General features: G+C 49.4%; 2 protein-coding genes across 3 annotated transcripts in view; one reads left to right on the plus strand and one right to left on the minus strand.

Moving 5' to 3' along the window:
• Nucleotides 1-10,498, minus strand: part of ITPK1 (inositol-tetrakisphosphate 1-kinase) — a 230,049-nt gene extending 219,551 nt beyond the window's left edge. The window contains exon 1 of one of the 2 annotated variants that reach the window (XM_059723183.1): nt 10,115-10,498. In XM_059723183.1, the coding sequence (XP_059579166.1) occupies nt 10,115-10,483 (369 nt within the window). In that variant the 5' untranslated portion in view covers nt 10,484-10,498. The remainder of the gene's footprint in view (nt 1-10,114) is intronic. The other variant, XM_014596432.3, reaches the window with a different exon arrangement.
• Nucleotides 10,483-18,559, plus strand: LOC132248816 (uncharacterized). Its single transcript, XM_059723184.1, has 2 exons — nt 10,483-10,555; nt 11,657-18,559. The coding sequence occupies exon 2, from the start codon at nt 17,351-17,353 to the stop codon at nt 18,440-18,442; it is 1,092 nt and encodes a 363-aa protein (XP_059579167.1). The 5' UTR covers nt 10,483-10,555; nt 11,657-17,350; the 3' UTR covers nt 18,443-18,559.
• Nucleotides 18,560-21,300: the final 2,741 nt, after the last annotated feature.

Genomic DNA, 21,300 nt, shown 5'->3' on the forward strand with positions numbered 1-21,300 from the left:
TCAATTGATGGGCCGGATCCAGTCTACAGGCCATATTTTGCCCACCCCTGCTCTACAGGCTTAAAAGCCAACCTGCACAAGCCAGGCATTTAACAACAGTAGCATTTACTTTTTCTGGGGAACTGGGGTTAGAGAGAAAAACCCAAGTTCTTCCTGGAAACAATATGCAACATACTTCATAGTTTGCTATATAAAGAAACAGCTCAATGTAATAGTCTGAGATGAGAATGATTCCAAAGTCTGTGTCAAATCTCCTGTTTGGGCCCTCGTGCAGTCCACTACACACAGGGGACCACAAATGAATTTCCAAAAAGAAAAGAAGCCTGTACTCTGCTCTTGCAGGACAAGAGTGTTTACCTCTGTTTTATGAGGTTGGTTTACTAAGACAGTTTGGTTATAAAATGCTACTAAGGAAACTGCAAAATGTACAGAGTGCAGCTAAATTCAACAGGTCACCGAAACAAAGCTATGAGTCGGGGGGGGGGGGGGGGGGTAACTGTAGCTGAAGAAAATACAGTGGACCAGTTTGCCTCACTGACATCAATTATCCAAAAGGAAGAAGAAAATAAGGATGGGGATTTCAGCAAAGCTACTTCTTATCATCAGCAACAAAAATAGTCTTATCCTAAAGCAACAAAATTCTAGCGACCTGTGAAACTGGTTCTTAAGGTATTAAGCAGGGAGGACACACACCTTAAGAGAACTTACTCCAAAACCCAAGACAACAAAAAGAAGGTATCTTTTCTCACCTCATAATAAAGTCTTATCCATCTGATTTTCAGTCAAGGAAGAAAAAAAAAAAAAGAATTCCCCCACTGATTCCATCTGAACACCAGACAAAACTTCAGTCTCAAGACTGTTATTTATTGTCTGTACTGAAGTAGCACCTCGGGCTCACACTGGGTCTAGTGGGTTCAGTCTTTTTAAGTCTGTCAACCCATGATGGATGGACTTGTCAAGAGAAGTTCTTCTGGGAAGGCAGTTTAGTTTCTTCATTCCATATTATGGCAAGAAGCTTTTAGCAAACAGAGATCTCTCCCAACTTCCTCATTTCTATTTTCTTATTTTGGTGGCAACATGATCAATCTGATTCTTTCACGGTTGCTCCACGAGAAGAAAAAACCCCCTCTTTTTATCCCCTTTCTGCTTTTGTGCAAAAGCATAAAGGCAGCACAACAAACTTTGATCCCATCTGGATGTTGAAATGTTTTAAATTCCACTTTATGCACAGAATAACAACATGATCCATGCAGGTGATGCTGGCAGAGATCAGCTGTATTCCTGTTGAATGTTCTCCTTACGGCCGGTTTGGATAAAGTTCTGGGATTTCCAGTGCTTCCTTTTACTGTGGCAGCACATGTCCCAGGAAACACCAGACTGAGCACACCCACACGGAGTACACCAACATGCTGCAGCCCTGGAGCTAGCCAGCAAGGTTGCACCAAGCTCCTCCTCAACAACCACTCTCAAGGCCTTAATCTGGCAGGTCTGGGAGCAGACACTGGAGGCAAATCCAGCAAAGTTTCAGCCCTGAGGTACATCAGTGGCCTCTGGTGGCTAGGGCATGCTTAGCGCCATGCTCCCTGAGATACGGTACCAGCACAAGACAAACAAGTTTTAAGTGCCTCATTACTGTCCTGTGTGTAGAACTCCCCATAAAGACCATAGTGTCTACTGATTCACAGACTGTCTTTCTATGAAAGCCTTCATCTCCTTTTGAGAAAGCACCCTTTTTAATGCCTGCAACCAACATAAGTGCCAATGTGTACTAATCGCCCACAATTTCTCAGTATTCGTGCCCTGTCTGGGAGAGATCCATACATGCCAAGTGCCTTGATAACATTCTGAATGACAGATGCTGATGTACCACAGGATATCTGAAGCCTACCAGTCTAAACAAGGTGTACCTGCATGCCAGCATCGCTCCGTCTGACATCAGAAAAGCAGTGGCCAGCAGGAAAGAATGATTCAGATGAACTGAAGATGCGAGAGACACCCACACTGAGTACACTGACAACCATCCTGCAGCACACAAATGTCTTAAGTCACACAGGAGCTTCCTCACCAGCACCCAACCTGTCAATGCCACATCTGAGGAGACACGACTACATATGTGGAACGAGAGGTTGAAGAAAGTACGTGACAGTGAAAAAGTGGTCATTCCAACACCGAGTCCTTGCCACCAGGCGCTGACAAATCATAGTAGAAGTGGCCATGGCTCAACTGCCCATGTACTGAAGTCGGATGCGCCAAGGAACTAATGAACCAATGGTATAGCCCCACTTCAACCACCTGTAACAGTAACAGAGCCACCGACTAGGCAACACCTGCTGCAATGCCCACTGCTTGAAGGCACATGTACAATGAAAGATCTTGCAAAGTACAAACAAGCACAAGCAGCGGTGAAATGTGCTGTAGAGACATGAGAAGAAGAATCTCAGGATTAGCCACATATCTATTTATAGCATTTATTCATTCATTCAATTTATATATGTCCCCCATCCCCCGCCAACAAAGGCCTAGGACAGCTTACAATATGAGAACAACATAGCTTAGAAGGCAACTAGAGTATCAGTATAAAACAGCCCTGAACAGTATCTCACCCTAGCTTTCTTTGCTAAATGCCTGCTCAAATAGGAAGATCTTACAGCGCTTGCGAAAGATGTCCAGGCTCAGGGTCTGGAGAGTCTTACAGCAGTGGATGGCGCCAGAACTGAGGAGCGACTGTTGAGAACGTCCTCCCACGCACTTTCACCAAGCAAACTTGGCACAATGATGACTGTCGATAACAACCTCCTACACGTTTTCACTAAGCAAACTTGGCACATGGATGGTACTTGTAAAACATTGCTCTCATCTGACCTTGGGGATCACAACAGGTCGTAAGGGAGCAAGCAGGGGCAGATCCAAGGGCATACAGTGGTGCACCTGCACCCCCCCCCCCTTTGATTACTGGTTGACCCAATGTTTAAAACCAACTGTCTGGCAGTGACAGCAGCATTTCTATTCAGGCACCGGTAAGGTAGTTAATGGACTTGATGGCTCATTGTAATCTACCTAATTCCTTCTAAACTTCTTTTTCCACAGCTTATAACAACCCCCCCTCTTCTTTTTAATGTTGTTGATGTTCAACTAATCAAACTATCCTTTCTTCTGCAATTCTGGTGTCTGATAGCTGTTCCTGGTAATGTAGCTCTTATTTCACAGGCCGGTAAACTGTTTTTCACTCTAGCTGAAGACATTAACTCAGGTGTGGAAAAAACTTTCAGTGAAGCACTGTCAAAGGCTAAGTACAGACAGTCAAAAAGCCTGAGGCTGAATCAATTCAATCTAGGCAGCTTCCTCTAAACTGCATAGGTTGAACTGATAACCAACATTCAGCTTTCAATTGGGAAAAGTAGGGGGAGGCCTGCACTGACCCAGGCCAATAGGCAACAGGCACTAGAGAACATCTCCCAGCCTGGTGGCCGTTGCCAGCCAAGTGTCCCCAAATTTCTGCTGTCCCTCCACAGGGGATTAAGCAGCCCCCTGTCCTGGTCCTGGCCCACCCTGGGGGAGTCTCTGCCTCAGGAGGTTTCCCCCAGCCCAGGAAGCCCCGGGAGCGGAGAGGAACTCCCTCCTTCCCCCTCCCCAGCTGCCGATTGTTTCAGCAGCTGCCACAGGAGGGAGAAGACCACCTCTGGGCCAGACGCCTGCCCATGTAGTCCAGCAATGGGGCATCAGGGAGCCCCCACCTTGGAGGGCTTCCTCCCACCCCAACACAGGGCAGCCTCAAGGAGCTGAAGGGAATTCTCTTCCCAAACCCCAACCCCTTGCTTTAGCTGCTGGAAGTCTCAAGGATAGCCCAGGTGTTACTGTAGAAATTTGGGTCTGTGTCAGAGCAAGAGATATCATGGTACCCAGCCTGACTCTCTAAGTAAGTCACAATGTGAACTGCAGTTGACCTTACCCCTGTTAAGATGATGTCAGCCATCTGAAAGCAGTGTCACGTGTACATTTTAGTATTGAGCGCAGAACTAGAGAGTGCTGTGCGCACATCTGTATAAAAGGGGGTACGTGTCGGAGCTCAGGGGGGGTTTATTTGAGAATGCCTGAGATGAGTGTGTGGGATGGCCTGGTGTGGGTTTGATGTGTGCATGACTAACAGCAAGGTGGAGATTAACTGATGGTGTCCGACTGAGAGATAGTGAGAGAGAGCGAGGATGTGATTGGAGTCAGCGTGGGCCCGAGTACCTAAGCTGGTCAAAGGTGAAGAGCGGGAAGGAGCATGCAGTGCTCCGTGGAAGTGTGCTGTCTAACACTCGGTGACTTGAGGGTCTCCAGCATCTTGCTCCCCTTCAGCAGACTCCACAGTGGAGGCAGTTAGGGCCTCCACCCACTGGCTCCTGCCAGGTGGGGGGGCAATCCCCACTGCCCCTCCACTGACTGGTACTGCATGGGGGGCTCTGCCATGAGCCCCCAGAAGCCTTGATGGCCACTGCAGCAGCCAGCGAGTGGAGGCTTTTTTTTGTTTTTGTTTTTTTAAAGAACCGGGAGCTGGGGCCGAGTGGGGCAGCCATTGGGGGGGGGGGGGGGGGAGGGCGCGCCCTGGGAAAACAGGTGAGGGATGGGGGCTCGTGGCACAATGTCCAGCGACATACAGCACTACTGTTAATTACCAGTTTGTCAATGAGTAACTAAAATAGAGGACCATATTTAAAAAAGGCATTAAGCCTATGAAGTGCAGTTTTGATGGAATTTAGGTGTCCAAGTTCAAGTGAGCGATCCACAAAACCCCGACCTAAATGATTAGGTTCCCAAAAATCCAAAGGCGCTTATCTTTTGTCTGATTTGGTTCCTTAGATAGCCAGAGTACTGAGCTGAGCAATCTGGCGCATCTCTTTCACATAAGGACATTTGGGACTCTCAAACTAAAATTCTGCATCATCAGCCCAATCCATCAGGTGTGCTCAAAGCACTGCTGATGCACACAGGCTGTAATGAATTCAGCACACGGCACAGAAGCCTCAACCCCTCTATCAAAATATACAGCCGGAAGAAGAGGCTGCAGTGGTGGTGGTCACTTATTACATAACAGCCTAGTAGCCAGTGCACTTGGCCAGGAAGTGGGAGACCTGTGTTAAAGGCTCTCATCAGCCTGAACAGTTCAAAACCACATCTCTACCTCCCAGGAGAATACTTTAAGCAACAGGTAAGACCTGCTCAAGCTTTTTGTATTACAGCTTCTGTAGCAGGGAGCCAGAAGCTACTGTTACTTCAAGGGGATAATGCAGCAGGCCAACCTTGTAGTATGGCAGACAACTGAGCAAAAGCAAACTATACTGTGATCAACATTTAAGGAGAGGATCCCCAGGAAGCCCCAAGGTAAAGGGTGCAGGCAGCTGGAACAGGCTTGCCATCAGGCAAACGAAGAAAGCCCTGTGTGTGGCTGGAGAGTCACACAATCAGAAGGGGTGGTGCTTTGGGGCATATAAAACCAATGTCTGAACCAACACAAGTAGCCTGGCCCTGAAAGCTGCAGGGAGAGGACTTCTGGGGACAAGAGGACACAGGCACCCAAGCCACCCAGGACAGTTAAGGGAGAAATATGGCTTGGGTGTGGCTTGGACAGAGAACAAAGGCAAACCTTAGATGGAAGCAGTTTGCTAGTATTTACATAGTGCTTAGGTTTGACCAGAGGACTGGGCTGTGGCTATGGGGATGTATGGAGGCCCCAGGGGTGCCCGAGAGACACCCAGCGTGGAGCCCTATAAAGGTCAGGAAACCAAGGGCTGTAGCAGAGAGAAGCCAGACTCCCCTGGGTCAGGAAGCCTAGTGAGCTGGGTTTGGGCTGAGAGCAGCTTCACCTGGGTTGGTAACCCCAGCAGGCTGAGATAAGCTCATGAGACAGGGCCACAGGCCCAGAGAACAAAACAGAGCTGGGGCCCAGGAGCCAAGGTCCAAGGCAGTGGACCGGGGGTGGGGAAGAGGGCACAGCCCGAATAAGAGGGTTAATGCCAGAAGGCCAAAACCCAGACAAAAACTTGAGGCCTGTGGGGTCAAGTGCTGCCTTGGAGATCGGGGGCTCCCTACGAACTGGACAGCAAGTTGCATCCTGCAAGGCATAGGTATGGTATGGCTATGGGGATGACAGGAGGCCATTATTTTAGCCATTAAGGCAGTTAGGGCCAGAGGGAGTCAAATCCCACAGGGAGAGCCGTGTTCACAGGAGTTGAAGCCCCACAGTGACCGAGGCTGGCAGGGGTCAGGACCACAGGCCAAAAGGAGCCTCAACTTTTTCTCTGGTCTGGCAAATTGGGAGGCAAAATGTGCACCTGAACCCCTCAAACCGAGGCAGCCAAAAAACCCAGATGTCCCACTTCCTAAGTGCTCTTGCCCTAGGTGATTTTATGAATAATGGACAACACTAGTCTGCACCCCTTTCAGTAGCCATGTTTTAAAAGTCAGTCATCCATACCCAAGGTAACAGCTGAGGCACTAAAGCACAGGATTAGATTTGAAGCTGCAAATCCCAATCTTATATATGTGCCTGCAAAAGCCACAGTCCTGAGGAGAAACAAGACCGCAGACATTCATCTGTCTTAAACATCAATTAACAGCCAGCTCAGGAATCCCCTTGCTGAGCATGCTGGCTCACTCTTGCACACCCAACCCTTCTAATTTATTGTACCAGAATTTAGGTGCTAAATTCAAATTTGTGAAATCCAGTCTGCAAGCCAGATGCCTAGCAAGTAGGAGAGGCAGCATTCAGCTTTCCCACACTTTTGTAGGCCTGGGCTAGAGAGATTGACTGATGGATTCAACAAGTAAATCAACATGGGAAGTGAATGACAGAGCAGGGAGACCTTCCCCAAGTCTCTCCTTAAGCATCAAACCAGTCTCTTTAGGCCATGTCAAGGGGCCAGAGAAGGGGGGGGGGGGGGGGGGGGAAAATGAACTAAAATAGTTGACTTAAGCCACCTTCTGGGAAAGTATTCTAAGCTGTTTAAATAAAAGGTTGGTCTACCAATTTTTACCTGGCTGCACTTCAGATCCGAATTGGGGCTGAATGTGTCGAATTGTTAGGTGGCTCTTTCACTGAATGCACAGACACAGGGAAGACACCAGCTTTCCTCTCTCAGCAAATTTATCATTCCCATATTCATCACCTTATAAAACTAAGCTACCTTAGCAGAGGACCCAGAATGAAATTCTCCCTTTATGCTGCCTCTACCGTGCAAGCACTGCTTCAGAACAGACCTATTAACCAACTCATCTTTGCTGTTGCACAAAATGAAGACCAAGGCAATGGGTGAACAGATTCCAAGGTGACTTTTGCCTTGGAATACCTACAGGACAGTCCACACAACCCCCGATAGCATATGCTTCAGTGTAAAGGAGTGAATTCACATGTGTAATTCCTACTATCAGGTACATTGCTTGTGGCAAGATGCATGCTGAGTCAGGCATTACTCTTCCAACTGCAAGGAGGATATTTGAACAAAAGGCAAAAGGAACCAAGATTCAAGAATCTTAAAGATATTCCCTCTGGCAGAAAATTCCACTGATGTCAGTGAAACCTGCATGGACAGGTAATGCAAGATTGGGCTACCAAGACCTTAAGCATGAGACAGTTATTGAGGCAAGTCCACCCTTAGACTCATTACTTAGCTTCATTCCCATAAATATGCTAGTCTCCATGCCTAGACACTGAAAGCACAGTTCTAATTATATATCCATTCTAAAGCTACAATGCTAATCAACACACATTTAGCCTCTGCAAAGACGGGGGCCACTGAAAAACACTGAAATGCAAGAAAACATTAGTGCAAAGGCAAAATGGCATCCATCATTAAGGGAGCCAAGTAAGCACCTTGTGCACAAAGACCCTTTGGGTTTATTTTAACCTTAATGACTGTGTGGCACCCATTAAGATAACTTGTGCACTAAGTGAAGACATTATGGAGCAATATTATGCAATACAACCATAAGGAAGTCTGAAACTGGGAAAACGCAACCAACTCAGAAGTCAGTCAATAAGGTCGATAATGAGAAACTTGGGGATTCCAAGCATGGAAATACAGAGTGCTCAGTCCCAGGAATAAGGGAGGGCATTACTAAAACATATAGAGAATACAGAGAACAAGGGCCCTTTCAGTTTTACTCTATGGAATCTGCTGTACGCTAGATACAATATCCTTTTATAAACATAGGAAAAGGGTCATTTTAAGCTTGAGGTATTTTTTAACTGTACCAAAACTAAATGGAAGATCTCTTAGGCATGTCTAAAGTATAGTATCAATCATTAAGAAAGGATTTTGCTTGGAAAATTAAAAAAAATATATATTAATTTAGACCTTTTGATCTATTTAGATACACAAATTTTACAACAGATCTTATATCTATGAAGTTTAATTAACAGGATACAAAATGATCAGAAGAAAATCCAAAATGCCAAACCTTTCATTAGCTCAAGTTACTCTTTGTCATTTCCCCTTCATCTTTACAGAAGGGACCCAAGGCAACAGTTCCTCTTAACAATCAGTGTTATAAGAGACAAAGTACCTTTCTAAAAAAATAACAAAATTAAAAGTTTTCTTCACTACAAATATCATAGTAGATTCCCCAACTTTAGAAAGTCTGTCTGCACATGAAGTGGTTTAAAAATCTCTCTTAATTTACTGCTAATTTTACATAATTCTTATGGGAAGTCTAATAACTTATGATGGGTTAAGTTTTCTGTTTAGCTGAAAACTTGTCCAGCATATTATTTACTCTTAGTTCACTCATGGGATCAAATCATTAAAGCCTGTAAAAATACCAGAAGGTACACTGCACGTGCTCTTTTATATATGTAAAGCAATTAACACACATAATAGAATAACCTTCGCTAACATCCTGTTAGTGGAGGTAGATAGATGCAGATATCCCCCAAAGCATGACAGGTGGAGTAAAAGTTTACATAAGGGTTTAGTACTCCCTCAGTCCATACAGGTTATGGAATCTCCATCCTTAAAGGTTTTTAAGACCCAGGTAGACAAAGCCTTGGCTGGGAAGATCTAGCTGGGGGTGGCCCTGCTTTGAGCAAGCGGCTGATCTAAATGCCCTCCTGAGATCCATCATTTCCTATGATTCTACAAGTCAATATTCTGCCCAGCTATTGATCTGAACAGTATTACCAAAACCAGTGAGCTCCCATTTTGATTCCCACCAAGCTCTTAGGAGAGCCCATGTTGGGATTGATGCTCTCAGGAGACAGAGAGCTCCCAAGAAGCAGCAAGCAAATAGAGTGTAGCCTAGGTACAAAACACAGCTACAGCATCCACCCAAAGCAAGAGTCTCAGTCATTTTCAGTGGTCAGGCTAGTCAGTGACATATCACCAGGACTGCAGGGGGGGGGGGACGGACCCATGGGGAAGAGGAGAAACTTCAAACTAAGATCAAGGGAACCGGGTTTGGTTGCTGGGTTGCTGAACAGGCCTTTTGACCTGCCATACTGTGACATGGGCCAAAGACCACCAAGCAGAGCGACAACCCTCCGTGGCAATGGGGGCCACTACGGGCCAGCACATCCCAGATGGTTTTGGACAACAACAACAAAAAAAGCTGACCAGGGATGAGAGCGAGGATCATAGGTTCAAAACCAGTGCACCGAGGGGGGGACACCGAGCAGAGCAGGCGGGACAGTGTCCTCTGCCCTTGGGGCGAGTCCAAGAAACCAGCGGGCAGTGCCCTGCGAAGCCGCCCGGAGACGTGCCCAGAGCGGGCTGCCGAGCAGGTGGGGGAGACACTGCTGCCATCTGCCAGCGGGGACAGCGCCGCCCTGCCCGGCTCCCCTCCTCGGAGCAGCAGCACCGGGGCTCCGGGGCCGGGTCTGCTCAGCCGTGCTCCCAGCCTAAAATAACCCGAGGCGCTGGCCCGCCTCCAGACCAAGGGTCACGAAGAGAACAGCAGCGACAGCGAACGCGAAGTGCAAGTTGGACGCGCCCCGCCCGGGCAGGCTCCCGGCTCCGGCTCCGGCTTCAGCTCCGGCCCGGCCCGGCCCGGCCCAGCAGTCGCCCTCCCTGCCCGGGCGGAAGCCCCGTCCCGCGCTGCCCGCATCCCTGTGCTGCCCGGGGCGGGGGGCCCCTCGTACCTGCACAGCTCGGCGAAGGCCTGGAAATTCAGCTTCTTCATCTTCTTCTCGCTCAGCCAGTAGCCCACCCGCCTGCCTTTCAGGAAGGTCTGCATCGTCCCGGCACCGGCACGGGGCAGGGTGGCCCTGGCCGCGCAGCCCTACGGGAGCAGCATGCGGGGCTACAAGCACGCGCCGGCCGGTCGGTCGGTCCGCCCGCCGCTGCCGCTGCCGCCGCCGCCGCCGCTCACGGCTCCATTTGCCGCTATTCGCCGCCGCCTCCACTTCCTCCTGCCGCCGCCGGGCCCCGCCCCCGCCCCGCCCCGGGGCCGGCAGAGGGCGGCACGCGGCACACCCAGCCGCGCGGGGGAGCGCGCACGCGGCCGCCATGGCGACCCGCTGCCCCGGAGCAGGCCGCCGAGGGGACCGGGGCCTGCTCCTCCCCGGCGACGGCGGGAACAGGTGAATGTGGCCAAGCACAGATCCCCTCGTCTGCGGGGCGGAGGGTGCCGGCTCAGGTGGCCCCTCAGCGCCTCGGGCTGCGTGGAGGAGGAGGAGGAAAGGCAGCACCCCCCCCCCCCCACACCCCTCCTCACAGGGCCGGATCTGGCAAAGGGATGCAGAAGCAGGGAGTGGGCTGAGCCCATGTTTCTGGCCACAGGGCCTTGCCCCTCTAACCAAGGTCATCAGGTGTAGGCTTGGTAGGGGCGGGTGAGGGTTGCTTTCCTGCGTAGCCAGGGGCACGACCCTCTAACCCGGATCTCTTGAGCGCATCTTGGAAGCCTTTCGTAGAGGCAGGATGTTGGCCGCCGCGGTCCTCCTGCTTTACCTGTGGCAGGGTGGGGTGTTGGGCCTGTGTTGTGTCGGGGTTGAGGGTCACAGGTGGTGGCTTGCATAGGATGGTTTGGATAAGGTGGATCCTGCCTGAGGCAGGGGGTTGCTCTCTAGATGACCTCTGGAGGTCCCTTCCAGCCCGACTTCTCTAGGAGTCTTTATAACAACATGTTTTTCTCCAATGAAAAGTAAACTGGAAGCTTCACTAACAGGCCTAGGGCTGTGTTGTTCAGTTTGAGACTGAAGAAAAGAAACGAATATAACGTCACAGGAGCGAGTTAAACACAGTCTGCAAGGCTGTGGAATAGGAGCTTCCCCACCAGCAGTGGTGAGCAGAGAGCAGCGGGGCACAACACAGGCCAGCTTGATGGGTGGAACAGCAAGACCATTAAAAAGAAGAGAGAGTCCTTAACACCTCTGGAGTGAAGAGTTTAGAAGGGATACGGGAGATTATAATGAGCCATGAAGTCAATGCGCTCCCTCAGCATTGCCTGCCTAGAAGTGCTGCTGCCAGGGTCAGGCAGTTGGTTTTAAAATTTGGGCAGAGTATGAATCAATGAGGGGCAGGCGGGGAGGGGTGCAAGGGCATCAGTGCACCCTCCCTCCCCCTCCCCGGTCTGCCCCTGTCTGCATCCCAGCTACCACCAGAGAGGGGGAAACCCCATCAGTCTTAAATCAAGTAGAAGGCAGGGTAGATTTGTACCTTATAGACATCTACCTTGATTTCAGGCTGACACAACTAACTACACCTCCATAACAGCCTGAAGCCAGGCAGACAGCAGCCTGTGGTAGCGCCATCGAGTCTCCCTCCTAAAATCATGGAAATGACAGTCCAGCTTACAGCCAGTCCCAAATGGGAACCAGTGCAGCTTGGACTCCTGTCCTCACGTCCAGAGTCTGGCCTTAGCTTTGTGAGTGTCACGGAAGGGCCCAAGATGCTGCAGGCAGGTTTGGGGGCCTGAGAACAGGCTGGCGGAGGACAAGGATGGGAATCAGCCTCAGCTGAAGCAGGGGAAAATACTCCAGGACGTCCTCCATACCCACGCCTTGTACCAGTGTCTGAATCCCAGTGCCCTGCCCATGGGTGACTGGTGCCTCCTTAGGGGGGGAGCACGTGCGCCACCTGCGACCAGTCCCACTGACTGGGGGAGGTCCTCCGCAGCTGATTCTGCCGACCTAAGTGTGGGGTCCCCCTGCGGCCAATCTCACTGCCTGGAGCGGGGAGATCGCTGCAGTTGCTTCTGGGAGTGGCTGCGGCCGGTTCTGGGAGTGGCTGCAGCTATTGGCCAGCACCTACACGGGGGGCACCAGCACTCCCACCTGCTGCACCCTGCCCATCACCTAAGTGGTGAGTGTGGCCAGTCAGGGAGTGCACACATTGCCACTGGCCCTGCCCCTTTAACAGAAAAGGTCCCCATCTGACTGGGAGGGATGAGCCAGTTTGAAATCCAAGTAGGTGCAGAGCTCAGTGAGTGTGGAGCTTGCTGCCAGACCCACTGAGCAGATTATGGCCCTGAAAGAAGTGGTCAAATACAGCTGACTGAAAATTCCTTCAACCCTCTTGTTTAATGTAAAAGTTTGGGAGGTTTATCTTGCTATAGGCATTTTTACAAAGAGAAAAGATTGTTGATCATTATTTTCAGGGGAAGAGACCTCAAGTTTTCCAGACTTTGACAAAAACCCAGAAGAGACTGAAAAAAATTCAATGCATGCTATTTTTTTAACCATGTAGGAGTCCTTCCCAGCCTGCTTTAGCTGTCATTTTCTTTTTTGTGTTCTGCACCTTTAAGTCTAGAGGCAGCTGTCATTTTTGTTTGAATTCAGATGCACAGTGTTTGAGAATCAGTTGCTGGGATCTCTCATATAAATTCTCCATCTTTGTTGTTTCCCCTAATCTGAAGCAAACGGCATGGGGGCTGAAAAATGCATGTCTTTGGGAATGGAAAACATGACAATGAGGCTGTTTGCATAACATAGCTTTTGTAATAATTGTTTTATTTCTTTCTGTAACAAGTTGGCAGTAGTATGATAGAGAAGCAGGGATCTTCTGGTGGCTGCTCTCTGCAAACGAAGCTTAGCACCCTGCATACAGCTGCCGGCTATGTCCTGCTGACTCATGGTAGCCACAATGCATGTGGTTAAACAGGGTGGTAGAAAGGTCGGTCCCAGCCTCTGTTTAGAGGGAAAATAATTTGGAAATAAGAAACCCTAGGAAGAGCCTGGCTCAGGGAATCAGCATAGGCTGTTTTATTTTCTGTTGTTATTTACATTTACAAGACAATCAAATCATAAAAACTCCTAAGTAAATGGAATGTTTGAGTGTATACAAGAAGTAGAGGTTTACCTGGAGCAAGTCAAAAATAACTGCTTGCACTTAAAATAAAATGTAACATTATTTTTGTCCTTTGGCAGCATCAATTAAGTAGTATACGTCTCACTCAAGTACTATACAGACAAGGTTCCTTGGGTGAATTTGATATCTTTTATTAGACCAACCCAAATAGTTGGAGAATATTTATTAAGCAAGCTTTCGGGTTCAAAAACCCTTCATCAGGCTAAAGAAGTTTCAGCAGTTGGTGTGTGCTCTTCCTGGATGGAATGAGAAGTAAACAAGCCAGGGGCTTAAAGCTTGCTTAATAAATATTCTCCAACTATTTGGGTTGGTCTAATAAAAGAAATCAAATTCACCCAAGGAACCTTGTCTACCTATGTCCTTAGACCAACACGGCTACAACCTAAACCCCTGCAACATGGAAGATACCAAGTACTATACAGCATTTTTAAATATTCATTGATCTTCCCAACAGAATAACTTTTATTTTTAAATCAGATTTCATGTAAATAATATTCCAAAACTTTTTGCAGAGGTGATTAAGGGTTATTCATCATTATTGTTCAAGATGGTTGAAAAACATTTACAGAATCTTTCTCTGTTGGAAATGAACACCTTGCTGAGGTCATTTGACCCCAGTACTCTTTCCTGCCATGGCAGGGGGTTGGACTTGATGATCTGCTCAGGTCCCTTCCAACCGTACAAACGAAACTATGAAATACCATTTCACTGATTATTAAACCTGTCATGGAAACATGTTGATTTTGGCAAAATTCATGACCAGAAAAGGTTCAGACAAAACATTTTGACAATATGAGAATGGAGTAAGAAAGCTGAAACAATGTACGTGGCCTTTCTTGCTTAAAATAAATATGATCTCTGTCTAATAAAATTCAAATGTATTAATGTTTTATATTACAATATTTTTTGAAACTATTGACTCAAAATTATTTGACATTATTGAAACTATACATGTTGATATTTCAGAATAAAACATTTTCAGAATTTTCTTCTTGTAAGAATCTTCAAAATTTGGACTTTTCATTCTAATTTGCAAGCTTTGATGAGGCAGAAATGTATAGTTTCAGACATCAGAGGCCTGATTTTCAGAGGTGTTGAACATTCTCAGCTCTGCCTCATGGGAGAAAAAAAAGCATGTGTAACATTGGGTAAAATTGTATGAAGGTATAAAGAAGATTGTGCTGGATAAGCTCAAAGAGATAAAGGTTTACTGGTTTGGGGAGATCTCTGGGGTAACACTTGACATTTGTATAATACAAATTAAATGGAGTAATAATCATAACTCTTGTTGCTTAATTGCTGAGTAGTTCACTTTACAAGATGAAGCAATAGTCACTGTTTCACTGTACTGCAAGTATTAAAATGACATAAAGAATCACATCTTATTTATATTATTCATAATATCTTAAAGCATTTAAGCACTTTGTACCCATGTAGAGACTACGATGTGGAGTAGTCACCATTTACTAGAAGCACTTCCTTTAGTAGTGCTTATTTGTAGAATTAAGCTCATGGAATATTAAAGTACAAATTCTTGTCAGTATTTATGCTTTTGTTTGCTCTTTGGGGATTACTCTGCAGGTACTTGGAAGGAGCAGGTGACTAGTGAATGACATTCACAGAGTAGAGCTTTCTTCCACATGTTTATAAAGAGCAACTCTGTTGATTTTTTTATCCTATAACTATCCACACAACATCTGAGCACCTATATTCTATAAATAAGGCCCACAATGGATGCTGCCTTACTGCAATTTAAAGAGAATTACTGCATGCCATTTTAATGCTGGTATCTGAGCTCCTAATCACACTCTGGACTTGGTCTCTGTCCCTAGAAATTTTTTACAAAAAGTAAGTATTGAACTAATGTTTAGAACGTTCTTAGTAGGAGGAAGCAAACTGAATGATGTAGCATATATCATATCAGCAATTGAGCTGTAGGAAGGAGAAACACAGGAAATTCCCTCCTTTAGTACTATCTGTTTCCTTAATCTAACAACACACCAACTTCGTAGCCAGGAGGAAATGTACTTCTTCCTTTGTATTGCATTGGGCTTTGCTGCATTATCAGTTGCTAAATACAATGCTCTATTCACCTTGCAGAATGAGTTTAGGTAGAATTACCAAATTTGTGGCCCCAGGGAGCCCTGGGAAATGTGGCCCCAGTCCCTAATCAGGAGGTGGTTTTCTGTGAAGTACAGATGAGCTGCTTCTTACTGACTAAGACATCAGGGATAATTCAAATCTTGAGGCCTCTAGGAAATCAGAGCAATCTTTCTGCTCATCTAGGCTCTGGCTAGAGTTCAGTACAGGTTTCCCTTGTTTCCCTCTGACCACTCTCTTTGTAAAGTCTTTCAGCAAATGCATGCTCCCATGCCAATATTGGACATATTGAGTCTAACCAACCTTTGATGCAAGTGGGTGAAACTCCACTGAAGGGAGCATCAAGCTTTGGTCCATAACTAGGCACTACAGTAATGAAAATAAGTAATAAACTTAGCATGCTCAGTAAGTTTTCATGATGCTCTCTTTAAAGCTACTGTTACTGGCAGGTAATTTTACATCTTGCTCCATCCATGGCTTAAGAACTGAGCCAACAAGAATTCAAGGGCAGAGGAAAGTTTAAATGAAAAGATTAGTGACTATTCAAGTAAACGCAGCAGAATAGTTTTTCAAAAGCAGTTTTTCAAAAACCTGGCTGCCAGGTTAAGTCTCAAAACATGGAACTTTTTGCCTCTAAGCTTCCTCTCTAACTTCACAGGCTGAGAAGGACCCAAAAGATTTAAAAGACTCCCAAAAGATTGAATGCAGGTAGCTACAAGAAGCCACTAGAAAGAAGCTTGAATTTTGGATTTAGGCCTACCCTAATATGCTAGAGTAACTAGGTCAAGGAGGGATGTGATTCTTTAACGAAATTAAGTATATTGACCCAACTTCTAGTATGGATGCAGTTGCACTGATATAAGAGTGTCTTATACCAGTATGCAGGGTTGTTGATTGTAGCTGTGTTGGTCTAAGGACATATGCAAATGTATAAATGTGATATTTTTTATTAGACCAACTTAGCTGGGAAAAAGTTGTTTGCAAACTTTCAGGCACCAAATGCCCTGATGGAAAATATGTAGGAGAAACCAAACAACAACTGCATACCAAAATGAATACACACCTGTGGCAGAGTACTTTCAGTGACTGCCACCTTAAGGTTTGAGAGCAGGTAGCAGGGCAGCCTGTAGGTGGGAGCTAGCTTTAATCAGGGTTACATGACCCCAGGAGAGCCCTGAGATTGGAGGAGGGGGTGGAACAGCCTCCATTTTAACCCAGGCCCTCAGAGCTGAGGAGGTAATATCTGGCTGAGTTGCTTCTCAGACCATCTTAGAGGTATGGGCAGGAGCTATGGGGGTGACAGGAGACTCCTGGTCCTGGGAATGACTAGAAACTGCACCCTGCTGGGGAAGGGTGGCCTGGTGGGGCTTTCTATGGTAGAACAGTCCCCGCAAAATGCCAAGCCAGTTACCTCCCTGGTGAAAGGTGGGTAGGGGTGCCTTAAAACACTAGCCTGCACATCCTGATGGGTTACCCCAAGGTGGGGCCAGGCACAAACTAGAGAGGCATCTGAGCCCATCGGGTGAAAGACCCTGATGGAATGAGGCCAGATAATAATCAGTTTAAAAGGGCCCGCTGACCGGGAAAAAGCCCAGTTAGATGCAAGAGCGGCGAGAGACGCGCGGGTGAAAGCTCGCTGCGCCCCCGCTCCCCCGAAGCCCCCCAGAAACCCTCCAGCAGCCGTGGAGCCCCCCGCTGACCCCCAGCAGAGCCGGGGTAAGCGGGGCCCGTGGAGAGAGGGTGCTAACCCCTTAGTGTGTGTGTGGGAGGCGGCGGCTGAGTGGAGCCGGGCCGGGTCAAGCCCCGCCCAGGCCCCTACTTCGCCCAGCCCCCCAGGGAGCCACGCGACCGGAGCTGCGCAAACAGGAGCGCTTCTTTGCTGGCGCGTGAGTTAGCGCGGGAGGGCCCCGGACCCTGCCTGCGCACCCCCCAGGGTAGACAGCCCCAGCTGTAGCCAGCCTCCCAGAGGCATGCCACGGATGGGCACGTGCCGCACCCCGAGGGTCCCCTCGGGCTCCGCGGCCCCCCCCTCTGGCACCTCAGAGACGGCCACCCAGACGGAGACCCTGGTTCTGGGCTCCACGCAGACGGAGCCCCTGGCTCTCGGCTGCGGGGGCTGCCTGTCCCTTTTTCAGGCTCTGGGGCCTGGGAGCATGGCGACCTCCCCTTGCGGGGTCTGCTCCCTTTTGGGGTCTCTGGCGCGCCAGCTGGAGGAGCTCCAGGCCACAGTCCAGAGACTGCGTGCCATCAGGGACTGCGAGCAGGAGATAGACTCCTACTGCCAGGCCCTTCTCTCCCGGGAGGCGGAGGGTAGACCACGGTCTCCCTCCAGGCCAAAGGAGGACTCTGGGACCTCCTGCTGTGTCCAGCCAGGGGCATGGACCAAGGTGGTCAAGGGCCCTAAGGCCCGCCGCACCAAGGCCCCTCCCCCACCAGAACTGAGCAACAGGTACGCACCTCTTGCCGCTCCAGCGGAGCCTGCTGAGTTGCCGGCCCCCACAGGCAACATGGGCCTAACTGCAGCTCCCGCCCCTGCTCTCCCCAAGACAAAACGTAAGGTGTTTATTGTGGGAGACTCCCTCCTGAGGGGGACGGAGGGGCCAATCTGCTTCCCCTTAGCCCGGGAAGTCTGCTGCTTCCCAGGGGCCCGCATCCGGGACATTGCGGAGAGGATCCCCAAGCTCCTCAAACCCACAGACCACTATCCCATGCTCCTTATTCATGTGGGCACCAATGACACGGCTCGGAGCACTCCCAGCCAGGTCATGAGGCGCTACAGGGATTTGGGAGCGGGGCTTAAGGGTCTGGGGGCACAGGTGGTGTTCTCGTCGATCCTCCCAGTCTCAGGCTATGGGCTGAGAAGGGACAGGAGGATCTGTGTGGTCAACCAAAGACTGCGGCGCTGGTGTCGTCAGGAAGGCTTTGGCTTTCATGACCACAGCCCGCTCTTTGGCAAGAGAGGCAGCGAGCTGCTGGGAAGAGATGGTCTCCACCTCTCTCCCCTAGGGAGGAGGCTCTTCTCAGCCAGACTGGCTGACCTGCTCCACCGGGCTTTAAACTAAGCCCGTTGGAGGACGGGGGGGACTACCGCCACTGCTGGCCCGCTGAGCAATCCTTGCAAAGCCAGCGGATCACGGCACTTAAGGGAGCCCACCCCGGCCCCAGCCCTGGTAAAATCTGTGGGCAAGGAAGGAGCCCCCCAGGGGGCACTTGCCTGCCTGTACACTAATGCCAGGAGCCTGGGGAATAAGCAGGAGGAACTCATTCTCCTGCTCAGTGCAAACAATTACGATGTCATAGGGATCACGGAGACCTGGTGGGACTCCACCCATGACTGGACCACGGGGATAGATGGCTATACCCTGTACGGGAGGGATCGTGTAGAGAAAAGGGGCGGGGGTGTAGCTCTCTATGTTAAGGAAAGCTATGCGTCCCTGCAAGCCGATATTGGCGACCAGGGTGGACGGCTGGAGACCCTCTGGGTTAAAATCCGTGGGGAACACGGCACAGGGGACACAATGGTGGGAGTCTATTACAGACCTCCCACCCAAAGTCCTGAGCTTGACCAGGAGTTTGCCCAGGAACTGGCTGAGGCAGCTTGCTCCAGGACCATGGTTGTCATGGGTGACTTCAATTACCTGGACATCTCGTGGGAGGATCACTCGGCAAAATCTGAGCGGTCGCAGAGCTTCCTCTCATGCGTGGATGACCTCTACCTGACTCAAGAAGTCTATGGGCCAACGAGAGGCAAAGCGCTGCTCGACCTGGTACTGGCTACTGGGGATGACCTAGTCGGCAACCTAGTGATCGATGGGAAGCTGGGTGACAGCGACCACGAGCTGATCACCTTCACCATCCGCCGAAAAGCTGGCAAGTCAGTCAGCAACACGCAAGTCCTTGACTTCAGGAAAGCCGACTTTGACAAGCTCAGGAGGCTTGTCAGTGAGGCCCTAAGGGACTGTGACCACAGGGAGAGGGGAGTTCAAGAAGAGTGGTTGCTCCTCAAGGGAGCGATCCTCAATGCACAAACTAAGTCTATTCCATCTCGGAGGAAAGGCAGCAAGAGGGCACAGCAGCCCCCCTGGCTCTCCAGGGACCTAGCAGACCTCCTGAGGCTAAAAAGAAAGGCCTACAAAGGATGGAGGATCGGAGTCACTTCCAAGGAGGATTATTCTGCACTGGTCCGGTCCTGTAGGGAGCTGACCAGGAAAGCCAAGGCTGCAACTGAACTCCAGCTAGCTTTGAGCATCAAGGACAATAAAAAGTCCTTTTTCAGATACGTTGGGAGCCGGAGGAAAAGCAGGGGCAACGTTGGACCCCTGCTGAACCAGATGGGGCAACTGACAACTGACGCCCAGGAAAAAGCCAACCTATTAAATAGGTACTTTGCGTCAGTCTTTCATCAGCCCCATGGGACGCCCGTGCCTGCTACAGGGCCGGGAAGTCCAGGTGAGGGTGATCCCCTGCCCTCCATTAATGCTGACTTCGTGAAGGAACATCTTGAGAAGCTGGATACCTTCAAGTCAGCCGGCCCTGACAATCTTCATCCCAGGGTACTCAAGGAGCTGGCGAGCATCATAGCCCAGCCTCTAGTGCGGATCTTTGAAAACTCTTGGCGCTCTGGTGTAGTGCCCGAAGACTGGAAGAAGGCCAATGTGGTGCCTATCTTCAAGAAAGGGAGGAAAGTGGATCCAGCTAACTATAGGCCCATCAGCTTGACTTCTATCCCGGGGAAGATCTTAGAAAAGTTTATTAAAGAGGCCATCCTTAATGGACTGGCCGACGCCAACATCCTAAGGGATAGCCAGCACAGGTTTGTTGCGGGTAGGTCTTGCTTGACCAATCTCATTTCCTTCTACAACCAGGTGACCTATCACCTGGACAAGGAGATGAGATTGATGTCATATATCTTGACTTAAAAAAAGCCTTCGATCTGGAGTCCCATGATCGTCTCTTGGAGAAACTGGCCAATTGTCGCCTTGGGTCCCCCACGATCCACTGGCTGGAAAATTGGCTCCGGGGTCGGACCCAGAGGGTAGTAATTGATGGAAGTCACTCATCGTGGTGTCCGGTGACCAGTGGGGTCCCCCAGGGCTCTGTCCTTGGACCCATACTGTTCAACATCTTCATTAATGATATGGACACTAGAGTCAGAAGCGGACTGGCCAAGTTCACAGATGACACCAAACTTTGGGGCAAAGCATCCACACCAGAAGACAGGCGGATGATCCAGGCTGACCTGGACAGGCTCAGCAAGTGGGCGGACGAGAATCTGATGGTGTTCAACGCCGATAAATGCAAGGTTCTCCACCTTGGGGAAAAAAAACCTGCAGCATCCTTATAGGCTCGGCAGTGCTATGTTGGCTAGCACTATGGAAGAAAGAGACTTGGGGGTCATCATTGACCACAAGATGAACATGAGCCTGCAATGCGATGCTGCGGCTAGTAAAGCGACCAAAACGCTGGCTTGCATCCATAGATGCTTCTCAAGCAAATCCCGGGACGTCGTTCTCCCCCTGTACTCGGCCTTAGTGAGGCCGCAGCTGGAGTACTGCGTCCAGTTTTGGGCTCCACAATTCAAAAAGGATGTGGAGAAGCTTGAGAGAGTCCAGAGAAGAGCCACGCGCATGATCAGAGGTCAGGGAAGCAGACCCTACGATGACAGGCTGAGAGCCCTGGGGCTCTTTAGCCTGGAAAAGTGCAGGCTCAGGGGTGATCTGATGGCCACCTACAAGTTTATCAGGGGTGACCACCAGTATCTGGGGGAACGTTTGTTCACCAGAGCGCCCCAAGGGATGACGAGGTCGAATGGTCACAAACTACTACAAGATCATTTCAGGCTGGACATAAGGAAGAATTTCTTTACTGTCCGAGCCCCCAAGGTCTGGAACAGCCTGCCACCGGAGGTTGTTCAGGCGCC

This window comes from Alligator mississippiensis, chromosome 2 (genome assembly GCF_030867095.1).
Source record: "Alligator mississippiensis isolate rAllMis1 chromosome 2, rAllMis1, whole genome shotgun sequence".
Lineage (NCBI taxonomy): Eukaryota > Metazoa > Chordata > Crocodylia > Alligatoridae > Alligator > Alligator mississippiensis.

Coding starts and splice junctions, on each gene's coding strand:
- LOC132248816 (XM_059723184.1), top strand. CDS start 17,351: ATGCCACGGATGGGCACGTGCCGCACCCCGAGGGTCCCCTCGGGCTCC.